The sequence below is a fragment of the Heptranchias perlo genome, chromosome 15, assembly GCF_035084215.1.
Source record: "Heptranchias perlo isolate sHepPer1 chromosome 15, sHepPer1.hap1, whole genome shotgun sequence".
In the NCBI taxonomy this organism is placed as follows: Eukaryota; Metazoa; Chordata; class Chondrichthyes; order Hexanchiformes; family Hexanchidae; genus Heptranchias; species Heptranchias perlo.
The window spans coordinates 24,491,240-24,509,194 of record NC_090339.1 but is presented as its reverse complement, the minus strand read 5'-3'; the positions used below and the strand labels follow the sequence as shown (position 1 = coordinate 24,509,194).

Here is a 17,955-nt window from a genome sequence, read left to right as displayed (position 1 = left end):
TTCCTAAAAGATTTAAAAGGAATTACATGCCCTTTATTTTGGGGTCATTCATGTTTACACAATGCTATTAATGCTTTAAAAAACAGTATAACTGCTGAATATTTTACCTCCGGACAAGTGAAGAGTCAGTTTAATGAAGGGAAAAAATAAAGTTCACTTTCAAATTGTATTGGAACCTTTGAAGCTAACTCCGAACACAAGAAAGAAATGATTATGCCTGCTATCATTTTATTTGTGAATGAAATGAAAATTGTTTCCCCACAGTTTGACATTCTCACCGAGTACAGATTCTGGCCCAATGACTTCTAAATTTTTAGTTCTGCCCAAGATCACAAAATAGGGAAATTCACTCGATCAAATGAACAAACACGTAGCACATCTCTTTTTTAAAAATATAATTCCATACAAATATATTATTGTTAGGGCTTTAAAAAGTTACTCAAGATTCTCACAGTTATGTGGTATTTTGGTATTCAGTGTGCGAGTGCAATATGTCTCGGTATAAACTGTGGTGACCTTTTTAAAACAAGTATTCAAAAATATATAATTGCTTTGTAAATATCTGGAATATGATTAGTAGTGAGTTGTGCATTATTAGCCTATGCTTCTCCTTTTTATTCATTAACAACAGGCAGTTGTATGAAGCGGGACAAAGGGTTAACACACTTTACTGTGCCCAGAGCTAACCATTGCAATCATTATTTACGTTTATCAACGACACTGGAATGAATCATATGTTGTCTTTGTCTCATACCAGATGTTCTGTTATCGATATTTTTTTTTAAAATAAACTTTTTTTTCCGCTTTTACTGATTAGTGTTTCTCTGGGGCACCTCACGGCTTACAGCTCTCATAGCTTTAAAGGTTTTATTCAAAACTTTAAACGGGCATCGCTGAAAACAGTGATCCAACTCACTACTTAGCTATATTAGAATTTTCGTGAGTGGCCATATGATAACTAATATTTTCAATAAGCTGTTTAAATTTGTGAAGAACTTGGCACCTGTCAAGGGGGACCGAAAAGTGTCAGGACTGTTGGTCTGGAGCCGTAGGGGCAATTGAAGGAGACACTTGGCCGGTTTGTGAGAGTCTGCAAAGTACTAAATTCAGGGGTTGACAACCGATGTGGTTCACTCGGAATGTAATAGTCCCATTTTGCCTTTTCTTTTTCGTGGCCACTGCATGTTGCTTATAATCCAGCTTCCGGCGGCCATGTTATCAAGTGACGTCATTAGGAGCACCCTATATTGCAAGATGTTGAAAACGGGGAGCCATGTGATAAAATCATCTGATAAGGTTGCATTAACCTAACTGGCCCAATTGACCATATGTTTTTATCTGTTTTATTACCTCTCAAAAATTACACGGCGCATGGTGGGTAGAGTGCCTTGTTCATGTTGCATAAGGCATCACAACTGTCTGGGACAGGCAAGGTGGACCAGCTGGTATTTTCTTGCTGGTATGTTGCTTGCATTAAACAGAAAATATATTTGGCTTAAGTTGTATTTTTACCGTGTAGGTAGCATAAAAAATGAATTTGTGGTAGAAACTAGATTGTACATATTCTAAATAGAAGTTAATTGGATCCTATAGTTTTCCTTTAATCATGGACCAACAATGGGGCTTTGCAGCCATAATACAATAAAAAGATGTGGTTAGCTTGAAGAATTCACATGTATGTTCGTGAAAACATTTAAAATGCTTACTTAGTTTAAAAGCTAATTATTACATACATCTTTTGTTTAGACACAGATGAAAACTGTACATCATGGATCAAGGAGGGGGAGGACTTGAGTTACATTCACAGGAGTCAAAAGTCTCTCATGCTATGATAATGCAGGACTTTGGTAAGTAGTTTACTTATTTAGAAGTTTGTAGTGCAAAAAGTCAAGTTGTGAGCTTTATACAGTATAATTCAATACTTATCAATAAAAGGTTACATAATTGATCAATATATTTAAGTAGAGATTTAAAGGAGGGTTCAAAAGTAGCAACATTTGGGACTGTTCCACCAACTTGGGCCTGACCTTTTCCTGACAACTGGGCGGATTTAGTAAAAAGGGAAATAATATTTCGGTATTAGAGACTAATGTTACCATAATGGGATATGGTTTGCGTGCCAGGACCAGGAAGAATGTGGATCCGTTTTCAGTTTAACGGCAGACATATCTGTTATATATCTCATTTATCCAGGTGAGAGATTCAATATGGTTATATAATTCCAAGTGAATTGTATATTTATTGAGTTAAAATTATGTTTTATTGAATAATCCAACTCGTCTAGATTGTTTTTTAACTAGTATATGTTGTCCTGTTTTTGGTGCATTTGAAAGCTAGTAATAATGCCCAAACCTATAATTCAGTCTCTGTTTTGCTATTTTAGTATTATCTAGTGTCAGCTGTGGCTCAGTGGGTAGCACTCTTGCCTCTGAGTCAGAAGGTTGTGGGTTCAAGTCCTACTCCAGGGACTTGAGCACAAAACCCAAGTTGATACTCCAGTGCAGTACTGAGGAAGTGCTGCACTGTCGGAGGTGCCATCTTTCGGATGGGTCATTAAAACAGAGGTCCCCGTCTGCCCTCTCAGATGGACGTAAAAGATTCCATGGCACTATTTCAAAGAAGAGCAGGGAAATTCTCCTGGTGTCCTGGCCAACATTTATTCCTCAACCAACACCACTAAAACAGATTATCTGGTCATTATCACATTGCTGTTTGTGGTAGCTTGCTGTCCGCAAATTAGCTGCTGCGTTTCCTACATTACAACAGTGACTACACTGCAAAAAAGTACTTCATTGGCTGTAAAGCGCTTTGGGACGTCCTGAGGTCGTGAAAGGCACTTATATAAATGCAAGTTTTTCTTACTTTCTTTTCTCAATAGTTGCGTACAACAGGATCTGCATAATCACATTGTGTGTGGATATAAAATATACACACACTATGCCTTATGCAACTTGACCCCAGAACAAATAATCAGTAAAAAGATTTTTTTAATTAACAGAAAATGTTACTAACTGGCACAATCCTAATCTATTGTTTGTATTGTAGTGACTGGAATGGCTGGTGCAGCCCACATTGATGGAGACCACATTGTTGTATCTGTGCCTGATGCAGTCCTGGTCTCTGATGTCACTGGTGAAGAAGTTACACTCGAACATGGTCTCACAACTAATATTGTCGAAGTTGTGCAGGGTCCAGATATTATAGCTGAAAGTGATGTTGTTACAGAAGGAGTGATTGTCTCGGATTCGGTATTAGAGACTAATGTTACCATTGAAGAAGACTTGAACACCAGTTCGGTTCCTGACCATGTTCTGGCTTCAGATCTTATAACTGAGACTGATCAAGTACTAGTGTCGGACCTTGTTTCAGTGCAGGACGAGGAGCATTTTGAACACGTGGTCCAAGATTCAGTTACAGATGTTCTCTCTCCTGGGATGGTCTCGGAAGAAGTTATGGAAGTAGATGCTGTGTCAGAGACTGTAATACAAAACCATGATTTAGTAGTTCAAAATCAAGAGACTGTTTCTGGCCCAACCATGACTATTGAAGCCCAGGTAGATGGAAAAGATGCATCTGAGGATTTCTTAATGATATCCTGTAAGTGGAAATTGAGAGTGTGGCTTTTGTATTTATATTATTGTTGGGATATTGGAATTTTGTATTTGTAATTTTATGCCTGTCAATCTACTGTAGAAACTTGCACAAAAAATTAAGGCATATGCCGTACCAAGTTTCTGATAATGGGCAATGTAGGAGTGAGGTACAACATTTATAGAGGCAAGAAGTTCAGATGATGAATTAAACCACGAGAGCCAACCCTGAAAACTACCGTTAATACATTGCGTTAAGTTGCATCGATGTATCAGTTGTTCTTATTTTATAATTGTTTTAGGAACCTTAGTTGTTTTATAAGTCAACCACATTTTATACTTACAATCAAATTTTATGGTCTTAGTATTTTGCCTACAATAACATATTGTAGAAAAATATATAAGCTAGTACTACATTTGCTACTTGTATAGGAATATAAAAATGTACAGGGCTGGAAAAGACCATTGTGCTCCATCTGTGTCTCGGAAATATATCCCACAATACCCCTCTATGAAGTTTTTTCTCCACAGACTTATCCAACTTTCTCTTGAATTTACGGACACAATCAGGCATCCTTGTCTTCCTTGGCAGTCCATTCCATACATTCACCACCCCCTGCTTAAAGTAGTTAAATCTAAACTTTTTTCACTCTCCCTCGTCTAAGTATAAAGTTTTATGCCCTCTTGTAGAATTTGTGACTAGTGTTAAACGTGGACTTTTATCTTGTCAGTGCCCTTTAAGATCTTGAATACATCCCTTAGGTCAACCCTGAGCCTAATGTTTCCCATTGTAAACATTCCCAGCTTCTGCAGCCTATCCTCAAAAATCGGGTGCCTAATCCCAGCTAACTGTCTAATTACACCCTCTTCAGTGTCTGGATAGTTTTCTTACAATATGATGACCAGAATTGTTTACAATACTTCAGGTGGGAGGTGGGGATGGGCCAGTGCTCGGGACAAACTCAGAATCACTGCCTGAGATTTGTGCTGTATTCCTTTGGTTTCACAGCCTAAGATCCTATTTCAGTCTTTACTCGTGCCACCTATGTGTTGATGGCTTTAGTGATCTATCTATCAGTATGCCCAAATCCCTCTCCTGCGTGGTGTCCTGTAGAATAATATAATTTAACTTATATTGCCACCCTTTATTATCCTTTCTCAAAATCCGGACTTTGTATTTATTCACATTAAATGACATTTGCCACTCATCAGCCCAGTTTCCCAATCTATCCAGGACTTTCTGTACTTGACCAGACTGCAGATTATTGTTTGCAATCTTGGATAGTTTTGTTTCTATCTCCACTACCAAGTAATATAGGTACAATATAAACAGCAATGACCTCAGCACTGATCTGTAGGGCAACCTACTAATTACCTCCTTCCATGCTGATCCAGCTCCACAGACAACCATCTTTTGTGGTCTCTGTTTCAGCCAATTTTCAATCCATTTCAGAAGCACTTCACCTATACCTTCAAACCTTATGCCACATAAAAGGTTGGGCCACATGCTGAAATTGTCCACGAGGTTTGTTATTTCCTCCAAGAACTCTGAGGGCTGATTTTGAGGTTGAGGTTAAGGCACAGTGAATCTGACCCTTACCTGTAAGTGCTTAATATTACCAATATGCTTTGTTTCTGTCTCTCTCCCTTCTTCACTTTTCTCTCCTTTCCTTGCATCTTTTTGTCTGTCTCTTCTTTCCTTATGTGCATTTCTTTCACCCAACCTCTGATCTTTTTCCTGCCCTCTTACCAGTTTCTGCAATAAATTACAACATTACCAAAAAACAAACTATTGGCCACATTATGAGCATGAATTGCTGCTGTAATGCATTCCAGAATTTCAGCACTTGCTTATCTGCAACTGTAATTCATGTGAAAGACAAATCATTCATGCAAAATTTGCAGAACGAAAAGTACATAAATAATGAACCTTGTACACTCAATTTCATAAAGGCTTTATAACTAATTTCACATTTATTTTAAGATTAATTTAGTCTTGACTTAAATGAACAAGTTTCCATGTAATTACAAAAACAAGTTAAAAGTACAAAGATTTGTGATGTAATAACCATGATTGGATTTCTGGGAGAGATCAGTGGCTATATACTGAAACACATCTTATCATAATTTTGCCTGCATCCTTGTTTTGAAAATAGATTTTTGTATGATATAACAATTTAGCCATTTCAGTTATATATAGATTTTAAGTGGGCAACTGGAAGGCAGTTTTAACGCAGCTCTTGAGCAAGACCTCTGTAGCTCGTGAAATGACGGTGGTGTTCCAGTTTTTTTGCTACCTGACCTGGAGGGACATAAATCCGGATAGATGAGGGTACAATCCCAGATTAGTAAATCTGCCTTTACTTTGCCCAAACAATATGCCTTGATCCTAGAATAGCATGTCCTCCTGCACCAGTGCAATATTTCCCTTTCCACCCAAGGCACCCTGTGGCCTCTGAGTGAGTCTGCACCCACTAAGAACTTGGTTCAGACTGCGCAAACTCATTTCACATAGAAACTTTAATCCCAGTAGAGGAATCCTTCATCCTTTGAGTCTGGACAGGCATAGAACCCAACTTTTAAAAGTGGAAGGATATTTGCTAACCCACTGCACCATCCAGACCCTGTTCTGTACTTTTAATTTGACCAAGGATTAATTATAAGGATTACTATCAGCACGGTGAGCTCTCTAGTCAAGCAAAGTGATTTCACTTCTCTTCAGAGATGTTTAGTCATAATAATGAAAGTCACTTTGGTAGTGTTAAAAATTTGAACTATAGAATTGGAATTCATAGTTTTTTGTTGCGAGCTATACAGTACAAGTAGATGGTGCAGGGGGGTTACAACATTGCCCTTTCACTTCTCGAGGCTTGATTTAAATCCATTTCAAGTTGATTGGATTAATTTACCCACACTCTGGTCACTAAAAATCTTAAATGAAACTAATTTGAATCATATCAATCTAGTTCTTAATATCTGTGAGTCTAATACAAACCTGTCTGGCGGGAAAAAAAGGTTCTGTCACACCAACGTGGTTGAATTTTATGAGGAGGTTATTTCGTGTTTTTTCTTTATTTCAGATTACTAGGTTGGTTGATGAAAGTAGCCTGCTTAACATAGTATACTTGGATTTTAAAAAAGCTTTTGACAAGGTGCCGTGGAATAGGCTAATTTTTAAAATAGAGTCCTTTGTGATTGGAGGGAAGATCCTGGGGTAGATAAGGAATTGGTTTTATTCCTGTAGGAAGAGGGTTGTTATTAATGGTAGTGATTCTGCATGGAGACTGGTTAGTCATGGATTCCCATAGGGATTGGTGTTAGGACCTTGCTCTTCACTATATTAATGATATGGATAAAAGCATTGGGGGAAATTGTCTGCAAATTCGCGGATGACACAAAGATTTGTGCTGGTGTTAGAACCTTGGATAAGCAAAATAGACTACAGTCTGATTTAGATGAAATGGGCCTGTGTCTGGCAGATATTTAATGTAAATAAATGTAATATTATGTACATGTGTAAGGCTTAACACCAAGCATGTATATACTAAACAGGGCTCTGAACTAAAGACTATTGAGAGGGAAAGAGGCGTAGGTGTTATTGTCCATGAGTCTCTAAAGTTTCATGATTAGTGCCACAAGGCTATAGTAAAGACTAATCATAATGTGATGTGTTGATTGGATGTTCCAATATAAAAGAAAAGCACCATAATATCCTTGAAAAAGACTTTGGTTGGGTCTCATCTTGAATACTGCGTTCAGTTTTGGTCCCCTCACCTGATGGGGATATATAAGCATTGGAAATGGAAATTGATGCCTAGTTAAAAAGCCTTAGTTATCATAGGCTTAGAGAGCTGGGTCTTTTTATTCTAGAAAAGTGTAGACTTCAGGGAGATTTGATTAAGGTATTTAAAATAATGAAGGACTAGACTATGCAGTGATTGCGGATTCACTGATAACATTTAAAAGGGAGCAGGGTGGGTTCCGCTGCGGCTGATATTGTACACAAAAGATAATGGGATGTCGCTGATGTGCCTCATGGCCATTGTTGTTTCCTGGAACTTGTTTTGGTCACCTTTTGGGAGATGGAGGGGAATTTCCCAGAATTATTTTTTTCCCGAGTTGGTCTAGGGTTTTTTTTTGAGGAGATTATGTTACTGGGTGGTTGGTGGGAGCCTTGAGGAGCATGATGCTTAATTGTACCATGACTGTATGGGACAGGCTCAGTGGAACAGCTCGTCTTTTCCTGTCTGTCATTTTTGAATGTTAGTAAGCGACATCAAATTCAGAGAAGGTACGAAGGTGGAATGCGAGAAAAGAAATTCTGATAGTTGTGCAGTAGGGATGCTTTTCGGAGGTTGAGGCGCAGGTACACTGGGGCAGTGTAGGAAGATCTCCACAATGAACCTATCGTATCCTATGCCTGATCTGTTACTGCTTGAAACTACCAGATCAAAATGGAATAATACTCCATTCCCCAGAACATTGCCTGTTAGCACAAAATTCACTAGCATGAGTTGAGCAAGAGAAATTAACTCTGTGTTTCACTCTGAGGTTTATGATATCAGCATTTCAGGGAAAAATGTGGAATTCCATTTCACTTAGTATATAAATGTTTAATGTGAGGAGGTTGAACATTTTCATTAGACCTGTGACCTGAGATAAGCATCCGTTATTTAGGCCTTCAACAGTTCAAATGATTTTGACAAAAATCTCTGTTTAAAATGGATTGAGTCACATTGTTATTGTGGGGCTAGCCATATAGAATTAAAAAAATTATATTCCAGGGTAACAGATTATACATGATTTAAGATAATGGTGTAAAAATTCCCATTATGATTATTGTGTTTTTTTAATAGTACATATTTTAAATATGTTCTGCAAAATGATTACAAAGTGACCTGGAACCATTTTTAGGAGACTCTTTTCCTCAGAATTTTACTGCAGTTTTTTAAAAATTGTAGTCAGTTCCTTTTAAGTGAATAAGATGCTTGTCATCCAGTTTGATTCACGTACGTGGAGGAACTGGGATCTAATAATTTTATTATTAGATGTTAAGGCCACAAATAATATGGCAATACAGGATTTTGGAAAAACAGATTTTGAAGTTATAAAGAGTTTTAGGAAATACTAATTGGGAAACCATACTTAAAAATAGACTAACAGACAAAATAATGTACTTAAGGTATAGGATGAGGAAAGTAAATATACTCCTTTTAAAAAAAAAGAAACAAAGCATGATTTTAGACCATAGTGGTTTAATAAGGAGGTTAGGAAGGAGATTTAAAAAAAGCAAAAATACTTTTAAAATAAAACAAAGGATTGGGATACAGACAACTGAGGATAGCTAAAGAAAGTATTGGAAAAAGTAAGAGAAAAGTAGAGAAATTAATTGCAGAGGACAGCAAGAGTGACCCCAAAAAGGTTTTACGATGATGTTGATAGTTGAAGGATGATCAAAGCACAGGTGGATCTGTTGAAGGATAAACCAAGTAAATAAAATTTGCAGTTGACCATGATATTGCAGATTCAATGGATTGTTCACATCAATTTTCACAAAAGAGGACTGTTGACAAATTCCAGACACGAGAAAAGGGGCTAAATGATCCAAAGTACATGTAGAAGTTAGTAAAGAATGTGTTATCCACAAAGCTCTTTCGGCAGAGCTAGAATCCTTAAAGAATTAAGAGGAAATTAGTAATGCTTTGATTGATATCTTTTGGTGCTCTAACTACTGGAGAAGTAGTTGAGGTCTGGAGGGATGGCAAATGTAGTTCTAATATTCAAAAAAGGATGAAGGCATGAACCTGATAGGCCATTTCTCGCATCCTTAGTAGGAAAAATGCTTGTGGGCATTTTATGGGATACCATTAGAGTATTTAAAGGACACAAGTGTTATAGGGAGCAATTGCCATTGGTTTAGAAGTAATAGGCCACGACTTACAAATGTACTAGAATTCTTTGAGGGAGTAACTAAATTAGTGGACCAGGGTAATCCAGAAGATGGGTTTACTTGGATTTTCAAAAGGTGTTTGATACAGTACCTCATTTATGGCTAGTAAGGAACATAAGGCTTATAGAATATTTGACAGATTTTCTGGATGTTTTGAATATTAATGACCTGGACTTGGACATAATTTCAAAGTTTGCAGATGACATGAAACTTGGAAATGTAGTAAATAATGAGGAGGATAGTAACAGACTTCAGGAGGACATGGACAGACACATGTCAGATGGAATTTAATGCTGTGAAGTGGTACATTTTGGTAGGAAGAATGAGGGGAGGCAATATAAACTAAATGGTACAATTTTAAAGGGGGTGCAGGAACAGAGCGACCTGGGGGTGTATGTACACAAATCTTTGAAGGTGGCAGTACAAGTTGAGAAGGCTGTTTTAAAAAAAGCATATGGGATCCTGGGCTTTATTAATAGAGGCGTAGAGTACAAAAGCAAGGAAGCTATGTTAAACCTTTATAAATCACTGGTTAGGCCTCAGCTGGAGTATTGTGTTCAATTCTGAACACTTTAAGAAGGATGTCAAGGCCTCAGAGAGGGTGCAGAATAGATTTACTAGAATGGTACCAGTGATGAGGGACTTCTGTTATGTGGAGAGACTGGAGAAGCTCTCCTTAGAGCAAGAAAGTTAAGAGAAGATTTGATAGAGGTATTCAAAATCGTGAACGGTTTTGATAGAGTAAATAAGGAGAAACTGTTTCTGGTGGCAAAAGGGTCGGTAACCAGAGGACACAGATTTAAAGTGATTGGCAAAAGAACCAGAGGTGACGTGAGAATTTTTTTTACACAGCAAGTTATTGTGATCTGGAATGCACTGCCTGAAAGGGTGGAGGCAGGAGATTCAATAGTTTCAAAAGGGAATTGGATGAATACTTGAAGTGAAAAATTTAAGGCTATGGGGAAAGAGCAGGGGAGTGGGACTAATTGTATAGCTCTTTCAAAGAGCCAGCACAGGCACGATGGGCCGAATGGCCTCCTGCACTGTATCATTCTATGAAAGGAGGCAGACAGAACATAATGAAAAGTACTCTGCCTGGGAAAAAATAACCATGTGTTCTGAGACTCTTACTATTTACAATATTTGTGAATGATGTGGAACAGGATGTGAATCGTATTAAATTTGCTGAGGGCACATAGGGGTGTGGGCAAGTAATGAGTAGAAAGAAGATTGGATATCTTTAGAGAGAATTGAACGTGTAGATGAGCTGAGATACAGCAGATGGATTTTAATGTGGATAAATGTAGTACTGCGTATTGGAACAGGCAACATTAAACATGGGTGTAACATGAACGGATCTTTGTTGGCAGAGCCCATAACGGAAAAGGATTTGAATGATTATACTCAAAGCAAATTGGTCAATGTGAGGTAGTTATTCGTTAGACAAATCGGGTACTGGATTATATCTGGAGGGCATTGATCTACAAGTCAGAGCAAGTTATGCTGACAAATTAATGGTGATGCCAATTCTAGAGTATAGAGTTCAGTTTTGGCCATTTTAACTCAAAAAGGATGCAGATGCATTAAAAATGGTTCAGAGGAGAGTGGCCAAGATGATTCTAGGCCTTGGGGACTAAGTCTTGAAGAAAGGTTCGAATGACTAAACTTTGCTGAAGACGACTCATACATGTCTTCAAAATAAAGGTAGCTGTAGATGAGGTGAAATTAAACAAGCCATTCATTTTGGACAATGAGCGTATGACGAGAGGACACAAGTACAAAATTCATGAGCGTCAACAAGGCTACAGATTAGATTTCTTTTCTCACAGGATATGTGGAATGAACTCCTAGAAAAGGTAGTCAATTCATGGGTAGTTAGCACCTTTATAAAGAAACTGGATCAATATCTATTGAGAAGCAGGATTGAGAGCAATAGAGCTATTTAACAATGCTGCTGGACTTATTTTTTTGGGGGGTGGGTGGGAGAGGAATTAATATTCCCTAAAGTAGGCGATCAACAGATGGTATGGGAGGGAACTCCATGATAGCATAATTATACATGTGCTCTGAAGTGGGCTTGATGGACAGAATGCCCCTTTCTCTCTCCGGATCTTATGTTCTTACATTATCAGACATTTACGATGAGGTATTAGCAAGAATTGTTCCTTGGATTCTTTTCTTTTTATTACTCTTTAGATATTTAATGTTCTTTCTTTAGGTCTCTATACTCCATTCCCCATCAAGAAAACATGCAGGTGACTTGCTCCCAGGCCTCTGCCAATGCCGTTCTTGATCTGGCCACTGGGAGGTGAGTGACGGCAGACTGGGGTGACATCCTGTGATTGTTCCTTTCTGAGGAAGCAGTAAGCCTCCTGTAGGCATCCCTCCCTGATGGCATGACTGAGATTGGGAATTCACCATGTAGGAATCGTGGGTGCAGATCCATGTACTACCAAACTGATACTGCACTCCTTCACCTGTTTGCATGTTTTTAATTGTAATGAAAGTTTTTCACAATATAAGCTGCTTTTGGCCTTGCTGTAGATTGTACAAATCGTGCAACATATTGTACTTATGGTATCTATAAACTGGGCTGTAAATATGGTAAAATATATAATGGTGGCATATAATATTCACTGAATTGTTATTTACAGGTCAGTCAACAGAACTGAATATAGAAAATATTAATATTCTGAACAGAAATATTTCGGTATAAGGAATTCATATGTGGAATTTTGTATTTTGTGGCAACAATGGTTTTGATACTGCAATTAATTTTAAACATGGACAGAAATGTATGAGAAGTAAATTCTTAAGTGGAATGTGTCCTGTTTTCCAGTATTACAGTATTTCATTTTTAATATTTTTGTTGGGGAGGTGACTACTTTCATCTTACGATTTTGTTGATTACGTTTTGTTATCTCTCTCTTTAGTTATCTTGTGTTTATAAAATGTGAGGGGGAGACTTTACGCAGCTGTAGATCAACAAAAGGCGCCTTGTATATCGTTACTTATTAGTTAGCTGTTAGCGACTCAGATTGCTGTCAAATGTTTCACAATGTGAGTTAGTGTTGGGGTAGAACCTGAATTGTTGTAGCTAATCTGTGGAATTTAATAAGTAACATGTTGCCGATGTATTGCCCAACGTAGCATTGATTTTTCAAATCCAGGGTTTTTTTTTCCTGTTATAACCCAGATGTAATTTTGCCCACATTTTGATGCAAGTCACCTTAAACTGCAATAAAATTGTATATTTTGAAAAATGTTGTTCAGTCTGAGCGGGTCTTATAATTAGTATCAATTTGAAAAATCACAGTAAAAAGCATGCGATTTCCATTAATATTCTCTTGGTTTCATCTATTTTCATTGATCTATTTGAATATGTATAGTTAGTGCTGATGACATCATTGAAAGAGTTGCTAAGCCTAGCAGAATTAGGGAGCTGAATTAACACACACAGTTTGAATGGCAAAATTCACTGAAATGCCATAGGCTGTACTGATAATCCTGCTCCCTTACACAGTCAGGCTCAGAAAGCCAGCTCCCTTGATGTCATTGGTGCTCATTCTTTGTCAGCTGCTGGCACTGAAGCCTTAATTTCACATCCTTTTGATTTTTGTAGCCCAAGTAGCCTAGCTAATAAAGAATACTAAAATGCATCAAAGCTTTGGCAGTGTGTATAACCATGGTAGAAGGAAGCAAGATCAGAGTAAAGAAAATCAAAATTTGGCCAGCAAAATGGATTTAGTTGAAATCATTTTGCAGTTGTTGGGGGTTGGGAAAGAAGAGGAATTGACATAAAAGGCCCAGTCTCTCTCAAATATTTTCAAGGTCGAGAAATTTATTGCAACTCGGAGATAATGGGTAGTAGACCCAAGAACTTACAGAAGCTTGATGTTTCCGATGTGCTATAACTGTTTATATAACTGTTTTATGCAGTAGATGATGTCGGAGAGAAGTTGGACCAGATGGGAAATGCACCAATAAAAATAAGCACTGATATTGAGCAAGATGATTCTTCTAAAGAAGATGGGTTTGGAGCTGAGGTCATAAAAGTGTATATTTTTAAAGCTGAACCAGAAGATGACGTGGAAATAGGTAAATATCATGGTTTAATAGCATGTGTAATGCGAAACATTTTTAAAAATACACGAGTTTATCCCCTATATCAATTTTACAATGGGCAAAAGATCCATTTTACAGTGTGAAAGTCTAATACATTAAAGTGGCTGTTTAGCACATTAGCTAGAGACATTACATTGTTTAATTTAAAGAATGCAAACCATAACTGGACATTTTTTCAGTTTTCATGACCATTATAGCCAGAATGATGTACAAATATATGGACAAAAGTTTCTTTGCTGGAATTGCTCGTACTGCTCACTTGGTTATTCCTTGATTTAATTGCACTGGAATTAAAATCTGCAATTCATTTATTTTCCATTGGCAGTCGCAAGTCTCTATCAGAAGTTTTTCTCTGATTTCAATTACATACTGTGGAGAAACAAAAGTCCTGAGTGGTGAAAGCCCTGCTCTGCTATCCTTGATTTACTAATATGAGTACAAATGATTTGTAGACTGAGATGCTGTGATAATCTTCAGTATTATCTATATATGACTTTGAACTTGAATTTCTTTATTTGTTATCCTTTGTATACCATGGGTTGTCTGGAAAAATAACTAAGGAAGCTGGTTTCTCTAGGAATTTTTATTTTTCCTATACTGCTTAATTTCTGTTTGGAAGATTAGAAGAAAGCACAGAACAGGAAATGGCAATACAAGCCTGTTTTTTTAATGCCAAGTTTGCACCATTTATACTGCAGAATTGATTTAGCGACAGTAAACTAACTGCATGTCCAAAATTTGATACAGATTAACTACAATTGCTACGCAGTCAGATTCATGACTTTAGCATTCTAGCTGTATACCTTTCTCAATGTTAAGGAAAGGGTCAGATAGGCCAGCAGTGTTACATACACTTTCAAAAGCAAAATACTGCGGATTCTGGAAACCTGAAATAAAAACAGAAAATGCTGGAAATACTCAGCAAGTCAGGCAGCATCTGTTACATACACTTTGTTCACCAAGCTGCTTGTGGTGAACTCCAAGGATGAACCAACAGTAGTTGTTCAGCTTGGCCTCCAAAATTGGTCAGAAAAAGTACCTCTGAGACACATTTTGATATCTCCCAATTGTTTGTTTGTTGTCTGAGACAACACTGCAAAGTAAATGCAATATAAAAGATACCTACTTTCACTTAACCATTAGTGAAAACCATAGAAAATTTCTTATGTTGCTAGTTTGAGTGTAGAAAGCTGCTTTCAGCCCACAGAGTCTTCACACAGGTACATAATCAAAGCAGTATATCGAGGGGACTCTCCTTTTACTCATATCTGGACACCCATTTAGTGAGTGAACTATCCATGAGCACAAGTCAAATAGATGGTCTCAACTTTCAGACAGTTGAACTTAGTAATATACACCAATATATTCTCAGTGAAATCCTGGAAATTCTTTTGGACATTCACAAGAACCTTGCTAGGCCTTAGAACCCTTATTCAGATGACAGTAGTTATCTTTTGCTATCCAGACTCTAGACTTTAGAACTGAACCTGTTGGTACAAGGGCACCTGAATCTACATTATTGCTGGTGTGGATAGATACTGCGCCTTCAGTGACAGTTACGCAAAGACAGCTTGTGTTCTGATGAAGGTCAGAATAAAACTGCTTTTGTTTTCTTTAACATTCACAGCAGATGCCTTCTTGATTAGCTGGGAAGTGCAGGATACAAAGTTTCTTCAGTGGACACAGTGAAACATAACTTGATTAGAGCTAAGTGTTTGCAAGGAAAATTAACTTTGAATTGGATTTGGATTTAGAACATTAACTGTGCTACATTTCATTCTCCCTTGGGGTGATCACTTACTCAAGGAACATCTAAGCTTGAAATTTCCAATGCCCTCGCCCAGATTTGTGGGTGACAAACAGCAAATGGCTCAGAGATCCATAGTGATGGATCTTCTCCAAAGTGATGGAATACGATGTTGTGAACAGTCCCATCATTGTCTGTTTAGTTCAGATATAAAGCAGGGCCTTTTGGAATTTTTGTTTGGAATGGTGGAAATTAAACCAAATTATTTCTCACCGTAGCACACTTGCCCATGTTATTGTTTGGGGCCAGAGATACTAGCTCGACAACCTTGGCCTATTAGGTTTTATTTATCAATATTATAAACAGAAGCTGACCTCGCCCCGCCTAAGCTAGCATCTCTTTAGATCGTTGCATGAATTGCTTTCCCCTGAGACTCCAAGAGAATGAGATCCTTTCAGAGTGCAACTCAGAGTTGTAGTTAAAAATTCATTTGAAAGTATATGGTACAGAAATATATGATATAATATGGGGTGGAGCCTGTGCCTATCACAATATGATCATTTGATTGAAAACTGTTACTGTCCTAGCCTTTATTAAAAGAGGAAATTAAATCCTCATTTTGGGTTCCCTCGCATAAACTTGAACTGACAAACACTCTTGGTCAAAACAACTGAAGATAGTGAGGAGGGGCATATCGTATGTTTGTCACAAAAAGTAGTCTTATGATGAACTGTGAAAATCTCTTAAGAGAAGAGCATTGCTGGTGATTTTTGCTTGTGTACCAGCAGCATATGGAGGATAACAAAATGAAGGAAGAATACTATACTCAGAGATGAGTAATCTGTCTTTAACAGCCCTACCAATTCTCATTTAATTTTCTAAAGAGAAATAATACAGTGCATTTCTTTTTACGATTTGAGACTTGCCTCACTAACAAACTACACTGAAGATTTAATACTTATTAAAATTAAAGTAATGTTGAGCCGATATACTGATTGTGGTGGCCAGTTTATTTTATTTATGGTTGCCTGATGAGCAAGCCTTTAAACCAATATGTTCAAAAGAATTGTGCTATTTTTGAAATGTGGGGTACTTTACATTTACTAAAATGAAAATTGAGCTTGTCTTTTCCAGAGGATGTTTGTGTCCATTAGAATTTTGGGAACCAAATTGTGCAACTTATAACTGAAGAACTCTTTCCACATTTTGCAATTGATCAAATGGTCACTGAATATTTTTTGCATCTAAGTGGCCATTGTACTTGACAGTAAAGTAATTAAAGAAAGTTGATTTGAGTTTTTCTTAAAGTCTGATTGTTTTCTTATTTAAAGGTGAAACTGAAGTTATCGCAGAGAATGATTATCAGAATGGTCATACCATTCTTGATCAAGGGAATGTTGGTAGACTGCCTCGGGAAAAGATGGTTTACATGGCAGTCAAAGATCCCTCTCAGGAAGATGACATTAGTAAGATATTCTATGTACGGTTTCTTTTTTTAGAGTTCATTGAAAGGAGAACTATAACTTATTTAGAAATAGTGAATTTAGCCATGTTACTTACTAATACAATCCTGCCTCTAGAATCCATGGAGAAAACCGATTATAGACAGTTTAGTAATTTTTCAGAAGGAAATGACGTTTGCTTTTTCTGTATGCAGTAGTGTGGAATAAGGCAAACCCAGTAGTCTGGGTATTATGTCCTTCCTTAGACTTAAAAACCCCCCCGAAAAACCCAGGTACAGTAAGTCAGCAAACTCTAGAGGTGGAAGAAATGGCTTTTTACGAAAATTGTAATGTGATAGTATACGTAGCAACAGGAATTAAAATAGTAGGATAGAAGATTGTACTAGTTGGGGAAAACGGTCTAAATTTACCAGTTTCAAATAGAGTTCACTTTTAAAATGCACCATTAAGCTACATGACTGACTTGCTATGCAGCTTGATTTGTTTCAATTTAATACAAATAAAATGAAATGCAAATTATTAGAATCTGAAAATGTAAAATATAGGTTGATGTTTCAGGTAGAGACTCTTTGTCAAAATTGATTTATATAACTCGGTTTACTGCTTTGGATTAAGAGAAAAAAATCCTAAATCATGTTTTTAAGTGGGCACCCTATACTTCGGACTTATCCGTAAGAAGCATTTAATTTTCTGGGAGTTTATAGAGCATCGCGTGTAAACTAATCGTCACACTGTGTGAGCGAGTTAGTTTGGCACTGACTGGATTTTTAGTGGAGGTAAAAAAAATTATGAATGCTGGAAATTCAGTGTAGGTCTGAGCATGTGAAGAAGTAAAGACATTTCAGGTGGATACCCTTTATCAGAATTGGTATAGAGCAGGTAACTTTGATGGATTGACGGAAACAAAAAAAAAAGACACCGCAAATGGATTTAACGGTTTAGAAACCGATTTAAAAATTCTGGGAAAAGGTTTGACATGTTGCCTGATATACAAAGGCAATCTCAATTAATTACTCTTTAGCTACTTCTTTATAAAAGTAGTTAGCATATTTATAATCTTAACCTGCCCCTGTACTTTCC

General features: G+C 37.2%; 1 protein-coding gene across 4 annotated transcripts in view; it reads left to right on the top strand.

Annotated features, from left to right (window-relative positions):
• znf711 (zinc finger protein 711) overlaps nucleotides 1–17,955 on the top strand; it is a 49,599-nt gene that overhangs the window by 23,872 nt on the left and 7,772 nt on the right. For 3 of the 4 annotated variants that reach the window (XM_067996906.1, XM_067996903.1, XM_067996904.1), the window contains exons 2-5: nucleotides 1,747–1,847; nucleotides 3,046–3,597; nucleotides 13,480–13,638; nucleotides 16,744–16,878. In XM_067996906.1, the coding sequence (XP_067853007.1) occupies nucleotides 1,769–1,847; nucleotides 3,046–3,597; nucleotides 13,480–13,638; nucleotides 16,744–16,878 (925 nt within the window). In that variant the 5' untranslated portion in view covers nucleotides 1,747–1,768. The remainder of the gene's footprint in view (nucleotides 1–1,746; nucleotides 1,848–3,045; nucleotides 3,598–13,479; nucleotides 13,639–16,743; nucleotides 16,879–17,955) is intronic. The other variant, XM_067996905.1, reaches the window with a different exon arrangement.